Source organism: Hyperolius riggenbachi, chromosome 12 (genome assembly GCF_040937935.1).
Source record: "Hyperolius riggenbachi isolate aHypRig1 chromosome 12, aHypRig1.pri, whole genome shotgun sequence".
Lineage (NCBI taxonomy): Eukaryota > Metazoa > Chordata > Amphibia > Anura > Hyperoliidae > Hyperolius > Hyperolius riggenbachi.
Genome location: NC_090657.1, coordinates 24,674,149 through 24,695,478, shown reverse-complemented (window position 1 = coordinate 24,695,478; position 21,330 = coordinate 24,674,149). Strand labels below are relative to the sequence as shown.

Sequence of the window (21,330 nt, the reverse complement as noted above, 5' to 3'; positions counted from 1 at the left end):
TCATTGTCTCTTTAAAAAGAGATTAGAGCTTCAAAAATATTTATAAAGGAGATATGCTATAACGAAACCACGTGTCATATTTACTTCTTTTAGTTTCATAAATAAAACAAACACATAAATTACTTTCAAATATGAAAACATGTCCGCACAATCCTACATTTACACCTGCCTACAGCCAGGTCCAGATGAATAGACCACGGATCTGGGAGAATTGGGTCTCGCTCACACCACATGCATATATTTACAAAGGCAGAAATGAGCTGATCACCAGAAAAATAGCATTCATTCTGCAGAAAAAATGTCATTTCTCAGTTATCTATACAAGTAGCGACCATCTATAATGATTTATTTGGGTGTTCCTGGGCCTCAGCAAACTACAGCCCTGCCCATGGGTCGGCAAAACTTTTTGCCTCAAAGGCCACATGGTATTCTTACGTTTGACCGGGGGCTGGGGGGGGGGGGGGGGACCAGAATAGGAGTGTGGCAAGCAAAGTGTGCCAGGGAAAATATGGGTGTGGCCATGACAAGATGTGGGTGGAGCTAATGTAATAGGGCACTGCAAAGACAGTGAGCCCAAGTTTTCTCCCAAAACACAGGCAAGGTGACTCTAAATGTATTTTGAAAACATCCCCCCCCCCCCCACCCACAAACAGCAAATGGCAGCATCCAGACTTCTTCCACACCAAACAACAAAGGAACAGAGAAATCAGGCAGATCCCATCAGAGAGCCAGAAACGTAATGCGGCAACATTTCACCAGAAAATATACATAATGTGGCAGCATTTCACCAGAAAATACACATAATGACCCAGCATGTGCCCAGAAAATACACATTATGGTGCAGCTTTTCCCCAGAAAATACACATTATGATGCAGCTTTTCCCCAGAAAATACACATTATGGTGCAGCTTTTCCCCAGAAAATACACATTATGGCGCAGCTTTTCCCCAGTAAATACAGATAATGGCACAGGATTTCCCCAGAAAATAAACGTAATGTGGCAGCGTTTCACCAGAAAATACACATCATGACAGCGTTTCACCAGAAAATACACAAAATGGCCCAGTGTTTCACCAAATATACTATAATGGTCCAGAGTTTCCCCATAAAATACACATTATAGCACAGCTTTTCCCCAGAAAATACAGATAATGGTGCATTGATTTATCAGAAAATGCACGGAATTCTGCAGCGTTTCACAAGAAAATGAATGTAATGCGGCAGCATTTCACTAGATAATACACATAATAGCGCAGCATGTCCCTAGAAAGTACAAATGATGGCACAGGGTTTCATCAGAAAATAAACATTATAACCCAGCTTTTCCCCAGAAAATACAGAGAATGCGGCATTTCACCAGAAAATACACATAATGGCGTAGTGTTTCCCCAGAAAATAAATAATGGTGCAGTGTTTCCTCAGAAAATGCAAGTAATGTGGCAGCGGTTCACAAAAAAAAATACAGATATTGCAGCAGCATTTCATAAGAAATTACACAGAATGGCCCAGAATTTCCCTAGAAAATGCACAATGGCCTAGCGTTTCCCCAGAAAATACACAATGGCCTAGCGTTTCCCCCAAAAATACACAATGACCCAGTGTTTTCCCCAGAAAACACATACAATAGCGCAGCGTTTCCCAAGAAAATAAACATAATGGTGCAGCGTTTCCCCAGAATACACAATGGTGCAGCATAGTGTTTTACCAGAAAATGCACTTAATGCGGTAGCGTTTTATCAGAAAATACACATAATGGCACAGCATTTCCCCAGAAAATACAAATAATGGTGCAGCGTTTCACCAGAAAATTAACGTAATGTAGTAGCATTTACCAGAAAATACACATAACAGCCCAGCGGTTCCCCAGAAAATACACATAATGGTGCAGCAGTTCACCAGAAAATGAACGTAATGCAGCAGCGTTTCAGCAGAAAAAAATCCATGAAATCGCAACGTTTTATGAGAAAATGTCACGTAATGCCACAGCGTTTCTCCAGAAAATACAAATGTGCCCTGCGGTTACCCAGAAAATACACTTAATGGTGCATAGTTTCCCCAGAAAATACTCAATGGCCCATAATTTTCGCAGAATATACAGGTAATGCGGCAGCATTTCACAAGAAAATGAACGTAATGTGGTAGCTTTCACTAGAAAGTACACATAATGGCGCAGTGTTTCCCCAGAAAATCGATAGTGCTGCAGCGTTTCACCAGACAACACACATGCACACAATTTGGCGTTTCACCACAAAATACACATTATGGTACAGTGTTTTGCCAGAAAATACAGATAATGTGGCAGTGTTTCCCCAGAAAATACACATAATGGCCCAGTGATTTCCCAGAAAACGCACAACGGTGCAGTGTTTCATTAGAAAATGCACGTAAAGCAGAAGAGTTTCATCAGAAATTACACAGAATGGCCCTGTGTTTTCCCCAAAAAATATGCAATGGCCCAGCGGTTCCCCAGAACATAAACATAATTGCACAGCGTTTCCACAGAACATACACATAATGGTGTAGCGTTTCCACAGAAAATACACAATATCCCAGCATTTCCCCAGAATATACACGTAATACGGCTGCATTTCTCTAGAAAATATATGTAATAACACAGCGTTTCACCAGAAAATTAAAGTAATGCAGCAGTGTTTCACCAAAAATAAAATGGCGCATTGTTCCCCAGAAAATACACACAATGATGCAGTGTTTCCCCAGAAAATACACAAAATGGCGCAGTGTTTCCCCAGAAAATACACATAATGGTGCAATGTTTCCCCAGAAAATACACATAATGGCGCAGTGTTTCCCCTGAAAATACACAATGGCCATTGACAGAGGCGCTTATCGTGACCTTAAGACTGCACTGTGTGTACTCCTGTTCGTTATTGCCTGAAGAAGCGGGAATATACCCATGAAACGTGTTGCGCTGTATGTTGGAGTATATAAATACATTTGTCTGTACTAAAACCAACAGTATCATGTCTGCTTCGGGGAAATGAGTCCACCACCGCCTCCCGAGAAATTTAAAGTTTTTAAATATATTTATTCTGTTGGCGCCTCTGATCTCCTTACAATATAATGGCGCAGTGTTTCCCCTGAAAATACACATGACGCAGTGGTTCCCCTGAAAATACACAATGGCCAAGCATTTCCACAGACAATATACATAATGGCACCATGTTTCACCATAAAATACAGATAATGCTTCAGAATTTCCCCAAAAATGAATGCCCCAATGTTTCCCCAGAAAATACACATAATGGCGCAGGGTTTCCTCAGAAAATACACATAATGGCGCAGCGTTTCAGCAGAAAAGAAAAATAATAGCACAACGGTTCACCAGAAACTAGACGTAATGCGGCAGCGTTTTACCAGAAAAAAATAATGTGGCAGCGTTAAATACACATAGTGCATACAGCATGCATAGAGCATACAGAGATTGCGGCAGCGTTTTACCAAAATACAACACAATTTTTCCTCTTAAAAAAAACCCTGCCTAATGTATTTTTTTTATGTCCCCTCCACCCCATACGTGTCCCCTAATAGTCCTGGCGCTGGTGGTGCATCTGTTAGGGGAAAACATTTACTCACCTGGCAGAAGACTCTTCTCCAGGCCTGCAGCGTAGCACCCCAATCATTTTCTGTGCAGTAAACCTCCCACTCTGACAGGCAGAGCAAGGCTATGGGAAAATAGCGCCCAAAGCCATGTACTGAAGACACAAAGTCTCCAGTGCAGGTCTTCGGACACAATTTTTCAGTAGTCGTGCTCTGCCTACCGGAACCCACAGACTACTGTACACTGCAGCCGGTGAACTGCCACAGCGGAACTCCACTTTAACATTTTTACAGCAGATGATCAAAGCACTGATCACCACTGTAAAAAACAAACAAAAAAAAAAACGTTAGAAGCAAGTGCGCAATCAGCTTAGTAAAACTAACACAACAGCAGCAATATCAATTTCAGATTCCCACTCTTTATAAAGAAGTTCATCATGCCAAAGTGTGAGGGGCTTAGAGCAAAAGTAAGAGGTCAATAGTTTGGGAAAAGATTTTTAAAAGATTGCCAAATTATTGGATAGCAATCATTTCCTTGGACAGAAGATCATCTACAAGTGGAAAAATATATCAAAACGTGCCCATGTCAGAAATTCCTAATAAGTGTAGCGCCCAAGTGAAGAACACAAAATGTAGATGAAGTCTCCAACGATCTCATTATATAACCAAGGAATCCAATGTTTGGATACAAAATGTTGATATTACAGAATTCTTAGACTTGGCAGCCATCATGGGAGCTGCAGTTCGTTCTTGCCACCAATGTAACTCACGTGTGTGGGCCAAGGAGGGGAGATGTTGTAGGGCAAGGGTGGTGATGAAGGGGGGGGGGGGGAGAGGGGGAAGATAATGGAGGAAAGAGCAAGTGGAAGAAAAGGGTGAGGGCATTAAAGGGTAAGGGGGAGGGGGGTATGGGATATATCTGGGAGTCACAGGTGAAGAGCTAGGCCCTTGTGTAAACTGTTTTGCTATTTTAATACAATGTCACTTTTTTAAAAGCACTTATTTATAGATGTACTATTATTAAAGTGGCTGCATAGTGTACTGGTTAAGGGCTGACACAGGAGACCTGGGTTCGAATCTCGGCTCTGCCTGTTTAGTAAGTCAGCACCTATTCAGTAGGAGACCTTGGGCAAGTCTCCATAACACTGCTACTGCCTATAGAGCGCGTCCTAGTGGCTGCAGCTCTGGCGCTTTGAGTCCGCCAGAAGAAAAGCGTGATATAAACGTTCTGTGTGTTTGTTAAAGAGCTGAAATTAAGGCATCATTGGATTTTTGTTGCTCTTTTACCTTCTATACAACAACATAAGCACCACAAGGAAGATGCATAACAAGCACAAAATACATTTACAATATTATTCCAAAACATACTTATGAATAAATATGCTGCCTCAGTGTTTGTAGCAGGAACACATCCTTGATGCTATACACCTGAACATACACAAGATGGCAGCAAAGTAGAACCTTTCAGTACAACGCAGGTGGTGAGACCGGCAGAATCACAGAGCTCTGCAGACATTAAATTAATGACATCACATCTCTTAACAATATTAACTGGAGTGGAAAAACATAAGTTTTACAGGCTAGAGTAGACTGATCTAGTTTGCGGTAATGCAGTGGGAATAGGAGTCACAAGCAAAAGTAATGTTGTACATTGCATTGTACTCATCCATGCAATTTCCAGACTTGTTCCAGATGAATAGAACTTTCCACCTGTGAGTTTTTAGATGACCTTTGTTACCACAAGACTTATGTAACATGTGAGCATGTGCCAAATGCATACAGGGATTCTGCTACAGAAAAGGAATTTATCAAACCCGTCCTGGCACACGAGAGGAAATACAATGATTTTAGGAATGTCCCTCATTTCCTATTCAGTGATCTCTAAAAATATAGAATTCTGCATACCGGTATTTAGCGAAGATCTATGTCCTACCATGTCTACAGAGGCGCGAAGCTGACTGATCCTGATTACAAGTGTTATACTCCTGCCTATAGCCTGATGAAGTGGGTTGAGCCCACGAAACGCGTTACAATTAATAGGAGTATGTAAATAAACTTTTTTGTTTGTTGAAAAATCAACATTATCTTGTGTCTGCATTGGGGAGGTAAGTCCAGCAACTGTCACCCTATTTTTAAACTTTTTATCTGATTTTACACTACTGGCGCCTCTGGAACTTTGTTACAATTTGTGTCCACCGCTGGTGGAGGGGATTTGGCCCCTCTTTTCTCAGGAGCACTTCTAAGGATGAATGGTTAGAGGAAATCTCATCGGTATTCTATTTAGTGGTGCTTTTACTCATGAAACTGGAGTACTGCTTTAAGATTAACACATTAAATAAGTACCTACCTGATTATAGGATATTATTTTATGATTTGGTGCTGTTGAAATAACTTTTCATAAACTGTTGTACCATGCTCATTGCGTGCCCAGCTCAAGGCAAACCTGAGCTTGGAAAATAAACACCTGCGACACTACAGCTCCTCAATTCACTCTACAATGGGGCGTTCCATACTGGTATTGTATGGATAAATTGTATACATATGCCATAGTCTGCTGCTGGGTAGGTATACGTCCGCATTTGAACAGATGCATGCCATTTTACAGATGGATGGCAACCCATAAGCAGTCCAAAACAAAATAAATGGCTTGGTGTAAGTTTTTCCATAGAAATCCATTGCCATTATTATCCACTACCCATTCGGTCAACAATACAGGGCCACGGACATGGTGTGAACTGAGCTCAGGCTGCACATTTAGCCATCATGACAGAATTCTCACACACAAATGTATGAAGCCCAATAAAGTTATTTTTGGTTCCTCTGTGATGGCTGGATAGTGTAATGGTTAAGGGCGCTGCCTCTGACACAGGAGACCAGGGTTCGAATCTCGGCTCTGCCTGCTCAGTAAGCCAGCACCTATTCAGTAGGAGACCTTGTGCAAGACTCCCTAACACTGCTACTGCCTATAGAGCGCGTCCTAGTGGCTGCAGCTCTGGTGCTTTGAGCCCGAGAGGAGAAAAGAGCGATATAAATGTTCTGTGTTGTTGTTGTTGGTTACAGGTAAGGAAGATCAATGAGATGCAAATTTTTCCGAAATTATGGACATTTTTATGCAAATATATGCAGTTTGAAAACGGACCAATCAATTTAAACCCAGGTTTAAAGTGATTGGTCCATTTTCAAGCTGCATATATTTGCAAAAAAATTGCATACAATTGCATCAACTCAGAAAAATGTGCATATATGTGATCATTCCTAGTTATAGGTCATGTGAGTAGCCTCAATTAACATGAGTTATGAAGAGACGGATGAAATCCGCCTGCGCTCTCAGACACAGAGCAGTCCTCCTACTTGCTGGTGCTAAATCCTCCTGTAGTACTTACTCCACAAACTATTAGTTGTATTCAGCGAGGGTTGAGGAAGACACTACTACTTTGGGTTCAGGTCCATTGTAAAGCAAGTATGACAGCATTCCGTTGTAATGAAAACCTGCTGATTTCTGCAGCTCTGATGAGCCATCTGATCCACTAAGCTTACAGGACTAATCAGCAGAAGCTGGCTGGGTACTTCTTTTATAGTATACAGGTTGTCTCCGAGCTGCTAACAACCTATCGATACATACGACATGCCAGTGACAATGACATCACTTGCACGCTGAAGGAGGTCACAGGGAGCTTGATAGAGCTCTGTTGGACATGCTAAGGGCGCAGATCAGTGTGACGACTTGCATACAAACTTAAGTCCAAATCTTATTAAACAGGGATTAACCTGTGCATGCCAGACTACTCATCAACACATATCCTGGCACTGGACCCAATAACATCAGAAGCTAATCATTGGCAGTGTAACAAGATGGACAAGTCACTGACAAAACATGGGGGATATACATGGACAGGCATAGAAGCATACATTGGGGTGTGGGGGACAACCATTCAGAACTCTAAATCAGGGATTTTCAACCTGTGGTACTTTTCTGTTGGCCAGGTGGTACACACCAGGTTTTCCTGCCACTTTATAGCCCGCCTGCCACTGGTCCTGGTCCTGTCCTGCCTCCACCAAGTTTGGCTCCTCCTCCCTCGCTCCTTGCTGTGCTGCTCTGCGGCATACTTCAGACCTCAGATCAGTGGGGAAGAAACAGCCAAGCAAACGGTGCACAGTGATTGTGTATACACAGGAAGTAACATCACTGCTCATTTCCTGTATGGGAAGCATACACACCGTCACCATGCACCGTTTGCCTGGCTGTCCCTTCACAGTGGCTGGCTTACCGATGATCTAAGGTGTGAACTATTCCGCAGGGCAGCACAGCAAGGAGTGAGCGAGGGGGAGCCGAACTTTGTGGTGAGTCACTGCCCAGCTCTCCGGTGGTGGGGCCAAGCTACCTATAATTAAGCGCAGGGAGGAGGGGGAGAGGAACTTGCAGGGCTACCTATATTGGCAATCTACCTACACATTGCCAATACTGACAATCTGTAGCCTAGCATTCTAATTGTGATCTTTTTCCCCACCAATGCCTCCTACTTTTCCCCTCCTCTATGGGATACTTACCTTGGGGAGGGGAAGCCTTTGGATCCTAAAGAGGCTTCCCCCTTCCTCCTCAGTAGAGGGGATCCAGCACTGGGAGCCCGATCGTGACCAGTGATCTACTGCGCAGGCACATTGGTGGTACTTGAAAATTTTCAGGTGATAAAAGTGGTACAATTAGTGGAAAGGTTGAAAAGCCCTGCCCTAAATGACTCGGGAAGAGGGGTCCACACTTTTGCAGCTTGTGAGCTACTTTAAAAATTAGCAAGTCAAAATGATATACCTATGTACAATTTTAGGAGCACAATTGTAGATACAGAATAGAAAATTAGTGCGGTTTGGATCTACCATGAAGTCCAGTGCGATCTACCCAATGAGCACCCCAGGACTAGGGAGTGGGGAAGTACTGCACAAGGGTGTTCGTAAGTTCGGAGTGAGCAACAAGTAAACTACTGCTGAATAGAGGCTAAAGTACTGCAGGTGGACAGGCCTGGCAGGAGGAACTTGAGTTCAGTTGGAGGACTGTTTCAGGGAAGAATGTGGTGGCTCTGGAGGGGATGGTGCTGTAACGTCGGCTGATGGAAGGAGCTCAAAACAAAAAAAGAAGCCATTGCCATGGTGGGAGGAAATCCTGGAGGCATTTGTCTATTCTTGACGATGACGTCTAGAGGTGTTAGGGGCAATCTGATGATCTTTTCTGCAACATTTTCGAGCTTGTACTTGTCCCGGGTGGTTGCACCTGCGTACCAAACGGTGACAGAGGAGCAGAGGATGGATTTTAAGGTAGTGGTGTACAAAGCTGGACAGCTTTTGAATGATAATTTCTGTGGAACCACAGGGGAGCTTGCAGTCACCAGGGAACGTAAACCCCTCCCAGTCGGTGGACTGCCTCTTATTCAACTAACAGCCGTTAAATCTTTAATCAAGAGTCAGAAATTTCTACTTAGTTCACTAGGTCATACTACATTTTCTATGTGATTTTACAGATCCAATGGGGAGCTGACAGCTGGAAGAAGAACATTGCAGCACATCCCAGCAGTATTCTCCAATCACAGCTCGACATTGGCTTTCTATAGAAGGCCGTGGGTTCTTTTTTGCAACCCAGTAGTGATGTGCAGCAAGGTATAACATTTGTGAACTAGCGGCACTTTATAAGTAGGTCACGACTTGTTTATGTGAGAGCTTTGACCAACTGTTGACACGTGTGCTAGTCTGGAGAGGAGGTTACACAAGACAAGAGGAAAGAGTAGTAGATTGCATACCACTAGTCTAAAAAAAAAGAGTCTTCTCAGCTATTCAAAGTTTACTCAGATTATCACTACAAACAGGCGGCCTGAAATACATTCCTGGAAAGTACACAGCCAAGATAACATTTCAGTATTGCAGCATGAAATAACTCCAGGAAGAGGATCTCAATTAGTGCGAGTCCCAGATGATGGATGAAGACGAGGAGTAATGTCTAGGATTCCAGTGAGCTCTCACTCCCCGACTCTTTTAACCTTGCAAACAGACTGGGACATCCCACAGCATGACAAGGAGGTTTTCCATATCAATTCCCTGGCAGTGTTCCCTTCTATGTGAACTGAAAATAGTCACAAGCTTAAAGAGCACCTCTGCATTCGTTAATCCGGCATAATAATGTATCGGTGCTACACAAAATATATCATTTAACAGCAATATTATTACTTTCTTTATTTCAATGCAGCCAGGTGAGATTCTCTAAAACTTCCAGAACGTTTATTTGTGACCTCTTTGTAGCCATAAATAAATTACCAAGGGGTGAGCAGCACAAACCAAATTTTTTTATGCAATTCTATGCAAAGCATGCACGCAGCGCTGGAGGTCCCCAGACTCCATAAGAAATATATAAGTACAGAGGGGCTGCAGCACACAACAGGAAAACAGTGACAGGGGCTCTTGGTTACGCTTTAACGCGCTTAAGCTCACCAACTGCGCCAAAGTGTCCCCAATCTGGTGAGTCCTACTCTACCATGCAAAATGCCAGTTTTTATAAGCAGTCTAGTGGGAACTGAACCAAAAACCCTAAAATGTCAACTAGATGGGAAAAAAGGAAATTAAAAACACCTCACCCTTCACCTAGCTACCAAACGAACTCTCTTAACATGTGCAAAGCACTCATTTATATACTTAACTGTGCTAGAGGTGGGCGTGGTCATGCAGGCTCACAGGGGAAAATTATAAATAAATTACCAAGGGGTGAGCAGCACAAACCAAATTTTTTTATGCAATTCTATGCAAAGCATGCACGCAGCGCTGGAGGTCCCCAGACTCCATAAGAGATATATAAGTACAGAGGGGCTGCAGCACACAACCTGCATGACCACGCCCACCTCTAGCACAGTTAAGTATATAAATGAGTGCTTTGCACATGTTAAGAGAGTTCGTTTGGTAGCTAGGTGAAGGGTGAGGTGTTTTTAATTTCCTTTTTTCCCATCTAGTTGACATTTTAGGGTTTTTGGTTCAGTTCCCACTAGACTGCTTATAAAAACTGGCATTTTGCATGGTAGAGTAGGACTCACCAGATTGGGGACACTTTGGCGCAGATGATGAGCTTAAGCGCGTTAAAGCGTAACCAAGAGCCCCTGTCACTGTTTTCCTGTTGTGTGCTGCAGCCCCTCTGTACTTATATATTTCTTATGGAGTCTGGGGACCTCCAGCGCTGCGTGCATGCTTTGCATAGAATTGCATAAAAAAATTTGGTTTGTGCTGCTCACCCCTTGGTAATTTATTTATAATTTTCCCCTGTGAGCCTGCATGACCACGCCCACCTCTAGCACAGTTAAGTATATAAATGAGTGCTTTGCACATGTTAAGAGAGTTCGTTTGGTAGCTAGGTGAAGGGTGAGGTGTTTTTAATTTCCTTTTTTCCCATCTAGTTGACATTTTAGGGTTTTTGGTTCAGTTCCCACTAGACTGCTTATAAAAACTGGCATTTTGCATGGTAGAGTAGGACTCACCAGATTGGGGACACTTTGGCGCAGTTGGTGAGCTTAAGCGCGTTAAAGCGTAACCAAGAGCCCCTGTCACTGTTTTCCTGTTGTGTGCTGCAGCCCCTCTGTACTTATATATTTCTTATGGAGTCTGGGGACCTCCAGCGCTGCGTGCATGCTTTGCATAGAATTGCATAAAAAAATTTGGTTTGTGCTGCTCACCCCTTGGTAATTTATTTATAATTTTCCCCTGTGAGCCTGCATGACCACGCCCACCTCTAGCACAGTTAAGTATATAAATGAGTGCTTTGCACATGTTAAGAGAGTTCGTTTGGTAGCTAGGTGAAGGGTGAGGTGTTTTTAATTTCCTTTTTTCCCATCTAGTTGACATTTTAGGGTTTTTGGTTCAGTTCCCACTAGACTGCTTATAAAAACTGGCATTTTGCATGGTAGAGTAGGACTCACCAGATTGGGGACACTTTGGCGCAGTTGGTGAGCTTAAGCGCGTTAAAGCGTAACCAAGAGCCCCTGTCACTGTTTTCCTGTTGTGTGCTGCAGCCCCTCTGTACTTATATATTTCTTATGGAGTCTGGGGACCTCCAGCGCTGCGTGCATGCTTTGCATAGAATTGCATAAAAAAATTTGGTTTGTGCTGCTCACCCCTTGGTAATTTATTTATAATTTTCCCCTGTGAGCCTGCATGACCACGCCCACCTCTAGCACAGTTAAGTATATAAATGAGTGCTTTGCACATGTTAAGAGAGTTCGTTTGGTAGCTAGGTGAAGGGTGAGGTGTTTTTAATTTCCTTTTTTCCCATCTAGTTGACATTTTAGGGTTTTTGGTTCAGTTCCCACTAGACTGCTTATAAAAACTGGCATTTTGCATGGTAGAGTAGGACTCACCAGATTGGGGACACTTTGGCGCAGTTGGTGAGCTTAAGCGCGTTAAAGCGTAACCAAGAGCCCCTGTCACTGTTTTCCTGTTGTGTGCTGCAGCCCCTCTGTACTTATATCTTTGTAGCCATAGTAACAGTATATGTAGTGGAAAAAGCATTCTCACTGGAATACATATTTTTCCCCAAATCCCATCCTTTGCAAATTAATCTAATTATTGTTGTTCTCACCACAAAGTAGACTTTCTTTGGGTGGTACTTTCTGCCAAGAATTATTTTATATGCATTTTAAAAGCAATAAAATGAAAAAAAAAAAACTCATTAGTTCTCAGTTTTCAACCATTATAGTTTTAAAATAGCATGCACCATAGAGAAAACACACATATATACAAACACACGTGTATGTGCGTGCATATATATATGTATCTATCTATCTCTATCTATCTATCTATCTATCTGGATCTATCTATCTATCTATATCTATCTATCTATCTGGATCTATCTATCTATCTATCTATCTGGATCTATCTATCTATCTATCTATCTATCTATCTATCTATCTATCTATCTATCTATATCTATATCTATATATATATATATATATATATATATGGAGTGCTGAATTATTAGGCAAGTTGTATTTTTGAGGAATAATTTTATTATTGAACAACAACCATGCAGCTCAACTCCCAGTCCTACTGACAGTTTCAGGAAGACACCTTCTTCAAGCAGTGGTACAGGAAGAAGTCTGCATCCTTCAAGAAAAACATGATTTTCATGCAGGACAATGCTCCATCACTCGCGTCCAAATACTCCACAGCGTGGCTGGCAAAAAAGGGTATAAAAGAAGAAAAAACTAATGACATGGCCTCCTTGTTCACCGGATCTGAACCCCATTGAGAACCTGTGGTCCATCATAAAATGTGAGATTTGCAAGGAGGGAAAACAGTACACCTCTCTGAACAGTGTCTGTGAGGCTGTAGTTGCTGCTGCACGCAATGTTGATGGTGAACAGATCAAAACACTGACAGAATCCATGGATGGCAAGCTTTTGAGTGTCCTTGCAAAGAAATAGTGGCTATATTGGTCACTGATTTGTTTTTGTTTTGTTTTCAAAAATGTCAGAAATGTATATTTGTGAATGTTGAGATGTTATATTGGTTTCACTGGTAAAAATAAATAAATTGAAATGGGTATATATTTGTTTTTTGTTAAGTTGCCTAATAATTATGCACAGTAATAGTCACCTGCACACACAGATATCCCCCTAAAATAGCTAAAACTAAAAACAAACTAAAAACTACTTTCAAAAATATTCAGCTTTGATATTAATGAGTTTTTTGGGTTCATTGAGAACATGGTTGTTGTTCAATAATAAAATTATTCCTTAAAAATACAACTTGCCTAATAATTCTGCAATGTGTGAATGTGTGCGCGTGTGTGCGTGTGAGTGTGAGTGTGCGCGTGCGTGTGTCCTGGAGATGGAGTGGAGTGAAGCACAAGGGTCATTGCGGTGTTGCATGCAAAAACCAGGGCGATAGTCGGATTATGCAATGTTGTGCATCTATTTCTGTCTCTGAGCCATTGTTTAGTGAGAAGCAGTACTACATAGAGCCTGCAAAGGAATGGAGGAAGAAACCACATATAAAACGCTTGAGCTGGTCACAATATGGCCAGCCAATATATCTGGTGAGCCTGCATTTAATCTAATGCATGTTGGTGAAGAGACTGAATGTAGTGCGACACAAGGTTCATGTAGTGCTGTGGTCAGAAGGCTGGAGTTTAAACTGGTTCACACTATGTTTTTCTTCTACTTTTGCCTCAGTTCCCATTTCTGAGCTACCATCCAGCGTGAAGCAAGCCAGTGGAAAGTGGATACTGTTGCTATCACATTAAAGCCCATTTGCTGATTTGTCGCTTGATCAGCCACAGACGTCGGTGAGCACAATTTGAATTGCTATTAGTCATATACTTGAAGATTTGTCGGATTGTAAGTGTATTGTATAAGTGCTTGGACTGGTGAAAGATCAGTTGGACTTATAGCAATATATATTTTTGTGTGAGCACTGCATAATGTTCAAGGTATACTTCAGTCTACAAACTGAAATATATAGCATGGTCAAAACGATTGGATGTGATCTATAAGACTGGCCTGAGAAGGATATGAATTTTTCCTTTTAAAATACCAGTTGCCTGACTCTCCTGCTGATCCCATGTCTCTAATACTTTTAGCCACAGCCCCTCAACAAGCATACAGATGAGGTGCTCTGACTGAAGTCAGACTGGATTAGCTGCATGCTTGTTTCAGGTGTGTGATTCAGCCACTACTGCAGCCAAAGAGATCAGCAGGACTGCCAGGCAACTGGCATTGGTATTGTTTAAAAGGAAAGATCCATATCGCTCTCAGTGTAAGTTCCATGTGTGTGTTAGGATGATTCACACTAGTAACCAGTGTTTTGGTTGCAGTGAGATCGCAATGTTAACCTTCCTAGCGGTATTCCAAGTCAAGATCGGGGGTCAGAAATCCACAGCTTAGAGCGGTAATCCCGTGCCTGAGCGAGTTATATGCAGGAGCTGCTGCAGATCTCTCTGTGGTATGTGTTTTTATTGTTTTTTAGGGTCTAAAAGCTTGTGAACAAATTGCATGTCTTTTAGACCCTAAATCTGAAAATAATAATAATGCCAGGGAGGTTAAAAGGGCTATGTAATTACCTGTGACAATGCGCGGTAGTGAGCCTTCATTTAATTCCTAGCAGGGATTCAAATCTGAAGTGAGGCTTACTAGCGCTCACTTCCTGTGGCGGAAATAAAAATTGAATAGAAGTGTAATGACAAAATACACTGCAACGCAAAACAGTTAAAGTGCCCAAATCTGTAGTGCTGTTGCCTTACGTGACCTTCAGTCGGCGTATATCAACACGGATGCTTGCCCATAACACGCTGTTACCGTCACGTCAGATTGGATGCATTTGGCGCAATGCATTGCACCATATCCAATCTGAAATATCCTATAGATGTTCATTACTTTAGCGTTACCCTGCGGTAAAAAAGGGTGACAACGCAAAAAAAAATGCATTCGTGTGAAACGGGCCTAGCGATGCATACACATCCGATTTTACCACTTATTTCTAGTATGATGTTAGGTAATGGAGAGGCACGCCTTACCGCGAGAGATTGGGTGCTTAGCCTCGATGCAAAAGCAACATCAGTCCGTATAGGTAATCCAAGCACGGCTAGCACACCAATATAAATATTCCAGGAAGTCTATTCCTTATGACAATTGTTTCGGGGCCACGGAGGGTCCCCTTCATCAGATACAGTGCAGACATGACATGCAGACAATTGTCATATGTAGCCCATGCAATAAGGAATAGACTTCCTGGAATATTTATATTGGTGTGCTAGCCGTACTTGGATTACTTATTTCTAGTAGGAGAGACAAAAGATTTGATATGCTATGAACAGATAGTGTAGGCAGGCTCTCATTCTACACAGAGCTGGTAAAATTGGCCAATCAAAATGGGATGTGTGTATGCACTCTTAGGGCTGGTTCAGACGGACGCTTGCGGAGCGTTTACCGCAAGCGTTCGGACCGTCGCGGTAAACGCTCCCATTCAAGTGAATGGGAGCGTTTACACCAAGCTTTTGCGCGCTTTTACCCGAACGCGGCGTTCGGGTCCCGATTTTCGCGAGCGTTCGGGCTGCCCCTGGAAGCAACATGTAGCTTCCAGGGAGCGGCCAACCGCGACGGCTAATGTTCCCCTACGGGGAAAAAAAACCGCAACCGCATCACGACGCGACCGAAGGCTACTGAAAGCCTGACCGCGCAGCCGCCGCAACGCCCCCAGACGCGACGCTACGCAGACGTCCGTCTGAACCAGCCCTTAAGATTAATGTGTCCCCTTTTCATATGTTCTAATGGAACCATGAGTCAGAAATTTAGGTCTGACTTGCATACGCATTTCTCGACTTACAGCAGAGGCTGTAGGGTAATTTCAAAGTCTGCCCTGTTCAGTGTTGGATTTAGTTGGGGTAAAGTCTGCAAAAGCCATCTGGATAAGTGTTGCAATTGCTTTTTGGATTATTTTAAGCATATAGCGAAATTGTATTTATTAACAAAAGACAGACCATGACTGGATGAATGAGAAGCACTGCAAATGTTCATTACTGTCAATGTGCATTAACAGCCAGATCTGTAAAGCACTTTCCACTCAAAGCCCAAAGCATATCCAATGGCAGGGTGGGGCATTGTCATAGATTAATGAGTTACATGTCTGTAAATGCCAGACGGAGCAGGTGGGCTTTCTGCCTGGATTGAAACCCCCTCCAGGAATAAAAATGTTTTGACTGTGTGTACTAAGGTGTTCCTAACAGTAAAGGCAGCATGACAGAAGTCTCTAGTGCCAAAAGCTTTGAGGGAAAAAAACCTTGCGATGACCATATTATTATCCTGCTACCCTCTTTCCCTGAAAATAAGACCTACCCTGTAAATAAGCCCTAGCTGGAATTTTGTGCATGCTTCAAATATAAGCCCTACCTCAAAATTAAGCCCTAGCGGAAGTTAAAGAGGAGGAAGAGGCAGCCAGTAAGTGGGGACACAGTGGTGCAGTGCCAATCGGGCACTGATCCTGTCATCCCAGCACACAGCAAGGTTATCAGTTGTGCAGTGAAGACAGGGCAGGTGCCTGATCAGTACAGTAGCATACTTTCAAATCCATGAACATCACAGTACAAAGGAACAGGAAATGTTCTGCTGAGAGACTCTTCCTAATAGCAATATAAGACATCCCCTGAAAATAAGCCCTAGCACATCTTTTAGAGCAAAAATTAATATAAGACACTGTCTTATTTTCGGGGAAAGACGGTATTGAGGTCCTGGGAGGTGTGGTACATCTGCAACTAATCTTCCAGAGAGCCAGTGCTTAAAGGACACCCGAAGCCAAAATAAACGAATGAAATAAACAATTGCATCTATCCTCCTTCTCCTAAAAATGATTTTTTTAAGATATTCCACAGTTTTTTTTTGTTTAAATCTACTTTTTAAGTTTTAACAGTTTTATTGTTTTTGCTCAGTGACACATTCATTGAAGTATGCCTGCTAAAATCTATGAACTATTGATCCTATTTCCTGCTCTCAGAAGTCATTTTCTGCTAGGAAAGTGCTTTATAGTTGGAATTTCTTATCAGTGAGGGCCACACTGTAGTCACTTCCTGTCTGAGTCAGGACTGAGTCAGCCACTTATATACCTGATATTTAACTCTTTCAGGCAGAGAAAGAAAAAAAGGAACACAGCATAGCTATTAGTGTGCTAGGCACTGTACATACATATGTCTATCTCATCAATGTCACATGTCACTTCGGGTATCCTTTAAACGGTGCAAGGATGTGAATGTCAGCAGCAGTTTGTCACTATACAATTCAATGTACAGAATAAAATGTGACCATATGGACAACTTACCCCTCTCCCCCTCACCTTGTGAAGCCCGGCCGTGGCGAGAGTCTACACTGTGCTGCCTCCGCTCCTGTGGCTCTTCATTCCCCCCATCTAGAAAGGAGAAGCAGATAAACAGATTATTAGTGTGAGGTTTGTGATCTGAGTCAGAGATTCAAACTAGAGATAGGCCTCAATTCACTAACCTTATCTCCTGTCTTTAATAACTTTTCTGGAGGTATCGCCATGGTGATGAGGCATGTAGTATTCAGGAAACATTTTACCTCAGGCAAACCTAAAGTCAACTCTTGTGTCTAAGTTAACTCTTTCATCCTTAAATAACTCCAGAATTCTAGACAGGCTGTTAATTAAGAGCGTGTGAAAATAACTACAGAGGAGGTAACTTAAAGGGGAGCTGAAGAGAGAGCTATATGGAGGCTGCCATGTTTATTTCCTTTTAAGCAATACCAGTTGCCTGGCAGCCCTGCTGATCCTCTTCCTCTAATACTATTAGCCATAGCCCCTGAACAAGCATGCAGCATATCAGGTGTTTCAGACTTTAAAGTCAGATCTGACAAGACTAGCTGCATGCTTGTTTCTGGTGTTATTCAGATACTACTGCAGAGAAATAGACCAGCAGGGCTGCCAGGCAACTGGTATTGATTAAAAGGAAATAAATATGGCAGCCTCCGTATACCTCTTACTTCAGTTCCCCTTTAAGGAATGAAGAGATAAGATAACTCTCTCAGGCCTGGAACCCACTACAAAACGCTATCGTTAATCGCAATCGCTAGTGTTTTGTATGAGCAGTTTGTAAGCGATTTCATGAGCGTTTTAGGGAGCGATTTTAGAAAGTGTAATCAATTTGCCAGCGGTTGTGTAGTGATTAACGATTAGCGGTTTAAAGTCTGATTGGTCCTTTCAATTATTTTTAATTTTGTTACTGTGTACAGTAACTTTAAAACGCTAGCAAAATCGCTTCGTGCAGGTATTGATGAGCGATTACGCCAGCGATTATATACTTTACACTGAAACGCAAACGCTAACAAAATGCTGCATGTCCTGCGTTTGCGATTTTGCTAATCGCATTCGCTTCTGTGGCATTTGCACCATCCATTTAGATTGGCAGAGCGTTTAGGGAAATCGATAGCGATTTCTCACGCTCCCTAAACGCTCAGAAAATCGCTCTAGTGGGTTCCAGCCCTCACTGTGCAGTGGTAAGTTTTCTCTTGCCTTATCTCCAGCATGATCTTAGTGAATTGAGGCCAATATCTTTTGCTTACAAACAACGCAAGTTACAAACACTTTATAAATACTAAGTTGCAACGTATTGGTCAGGAGAGAGAGAGTTGTGAGGTGTCTGCATCAATAAATCATACAATACATTGATTTATAAAAATATCAAAATTATCGCTTTATTAATCTCAAAAAACACACAATTTCTTAAAAACGAGACCTCATACGGAACGGCCGTCCCGCCATATACTGGACATACTCATACACCAACACATGCACACCTAATTGATCACCTAATGTGATCTAGGGCCCTTGAATAGGAAGTCCTATAATTATTAACGCTCTGATCCATGGCTACAATTACTAGGTTATGCCTAATGATGTTGATCCAGGGATTTTATCTGATTGCCATCTGGAGTCAGGAAGGAATTTTTCCCTTTTGGGGCTAATTGGACCATGCCTTGTGGGGTTTTTTTCGCCTCTCTCTGGATCAACAGGGGTATGTGGGGGACGGGCTGGAGTTGTACTTTGTACTGGTTGAACTCGATGGACGTATGTCTTTTTTCAACCAAAATAACTATGTAACTATGTAACTGATAAAAAATGCATTGCCAGCAATGAATGTCTATACAGCAAAGAAGCAGGGGAACCAATCATAAAATCATATGCAGGTTAGTAAGCAGGGGTTCATGCAACCGTGGCAACAAAAGTATCCAATCACAGTACTCCAAACTTTGGATGAACTCCAGCACAGCAGCCTAAAGAGCTCATGCAGCAGAATACAATGTTATCCTCATGTACATCTGTATTTATTCACATTGTTCTAGTGTAGGGATCCCCAAACATTTTAGGTTGAGGGCCGGGTCAACATACTTCAGACTGCTGTGGGACCGGAGTATACATAACATTTTGTCTTTGTGGGCCAGACAGTGAAGCATACCCAGGTGACAACCTGAAGTCCAATTGGACAGCAGTGTCACCTGATGTGGAATGTGATTGGAAACCAGCAAATTATTGCTTACTGGCTTCCATGTGGATGGGTGGTGCCAGCACTTGTATTTCTATATGCGGACCAACAATATTTAAAGATGTAACTGACTGCATCTATAAGTAATACATTTTGTGTGGGTGTGGGGGGCCGGTAAAAAAGTCTCAGGGGGCCACATTCGGCCCGCGGGCCTTAGTTTGAGGACCATTGTTCTAGTGTGTATAATGCATGACTTGACTTCCACACAACCTCCCAGCATGGAAGCTGCTTGTAAGGAGGGGACCGCCTGCAGATCTGGAGCTCACAAACAGAAGCAGCCCGTTCAGGCACCTCTGACAATCTTTTGAGGCGGACCTAAACTCAGAACTTCCTCTATGCTCTAAAAAATAAGCAACAGCATAAAAACCTTTAAAGAAAAACATTTCTTTGTTACAGCTGATAAAAAACCTGCAATGAATATGCAGGGTGCCTACTTCCTGCTCTTTTATGGCAGCAGACATATTGTTAACATCCTGTGTTTATAATTGAGGTGCTGTGCCATGACAGAGGAGAGTCCTAAGCTGACAGCTGAGAGATCAAATTACATTGGTGGTTAGTCCCAGATGAGAGGGAATTAGACAGGCTAACCCAGGCATGGGCAAACTTGGCCCTACAGCTGTTAAGGAACTACAAGTCCCACAATGCATTGCAGGTGTCTGACAGCCACAGTCATGACTCAAAGGCAAATGCATTGTGGGACTTGTAGTTCCGTAACAGCTGGAGGGCCGAGTTTGCCCATGCCTGGGCTAAACTCTCTAAATACATACAGGGTGCATGTCTCTATGTTTTCCTTCTGTCCAGTGCAAGAGTTCAGGTCCACTTTAATGCTGGGAATACAAGGTCCGTTTCTGCCGTGAGTTTCTCCTTTGTATTTCACCGCTCGATTCTGCAGACTTATCTTCCGCTCGTTTTTCTTATCTTTTTCCATTTACTTCTATCAGAAATCGAGCAGCGATAGAATCGAAAGGGAGATCGGACGTGTCGGAAATGATCTATGGAACCATCTAATCACCTGAAAAACGAACCGTCTATTCCCAGCCAGCAATCATCACTGAGAAGCGCATTGAGAACACAGCCAACGAGCAGGAAGGAAACATGGAGACTTTGTAAACTGTATATAAAATAAAAGGCAGACGTGCTTCCTGGATGGATTGGAACAATATACACAGCAGCTGGAGAAGGCCGAGGCCATGATGGAAAAGGCTTTTGCCCTGACGTGCCACAGACTTAAGGTGGCCACACACCATACCATTTTTCAAATATCTGGTCAATTTAAGAATTGCAATCAATTTTTCTGACAGATTGTAACATTTCAAAAATATGACCAATGTACCACACACCTATGTTCAATTTTTCCCCAATTATGATAAAAAATGATTGGAAACTGACAAAATTGCTAGGGTGTGTATATTAATAAACTGACAAACACACACCATACAATCTTTAGAAAGATTGAATAAAAATATCTGGCATTCCGGATCGATAAAAAAAATCAAAGAAAACCAGAAATTCGATCGGATTTTTCAGTTGAATGAAAAAAAAAGGCTATCAATTTTTTCGGGCGATACGATCGTTTTTATCAAATTGCCATAAAATCGGATAATTTTATTGTATCGTGTGTGGCCACCTTTAGAAGGAGCAATTCCACAATGGTCTACATTAAAGAGAACCAGAGACTAAGCACCCTCTTGTATTTTACCTTATAAATC

At 42.3% G+C, this 21,330-nt stretch overlaps 1 protein-coding gene across 10 annotated transcripts in view; it reads right to left on the bottom strand.

The window, feature by feature from the left end:
- The window catches only part of TANC2 (tetratricopeptide repeat, ankyrin repeat and coiled-coil containing 2), an 897,702-nt gene that overhangs the window by 285,035 nt on the left and 591,337 nt on the right, over positions 1 to 21,330 (bottom strand). For 6 of the 10 annotated variants that reach the window (XM_068263005.1, XM_068263006.1, XM_068263004.1 and 3 more), the window contains one exon: positions 17,386 to 17,472. In XM_068263005.1, coding sequence (XP_068119106.1) covers positions 17,386 to 17,472 — 87 coding nt within the window. The remainder of the gene's footprint in view (positions 1 to 17,385; positions 17,473 to 21,330) is intronic. The other 4 variants (XM_068263007.1, XM_068263012.1, XM_068263011.1 and 1 more) reach the window with 1 other exon arrangement.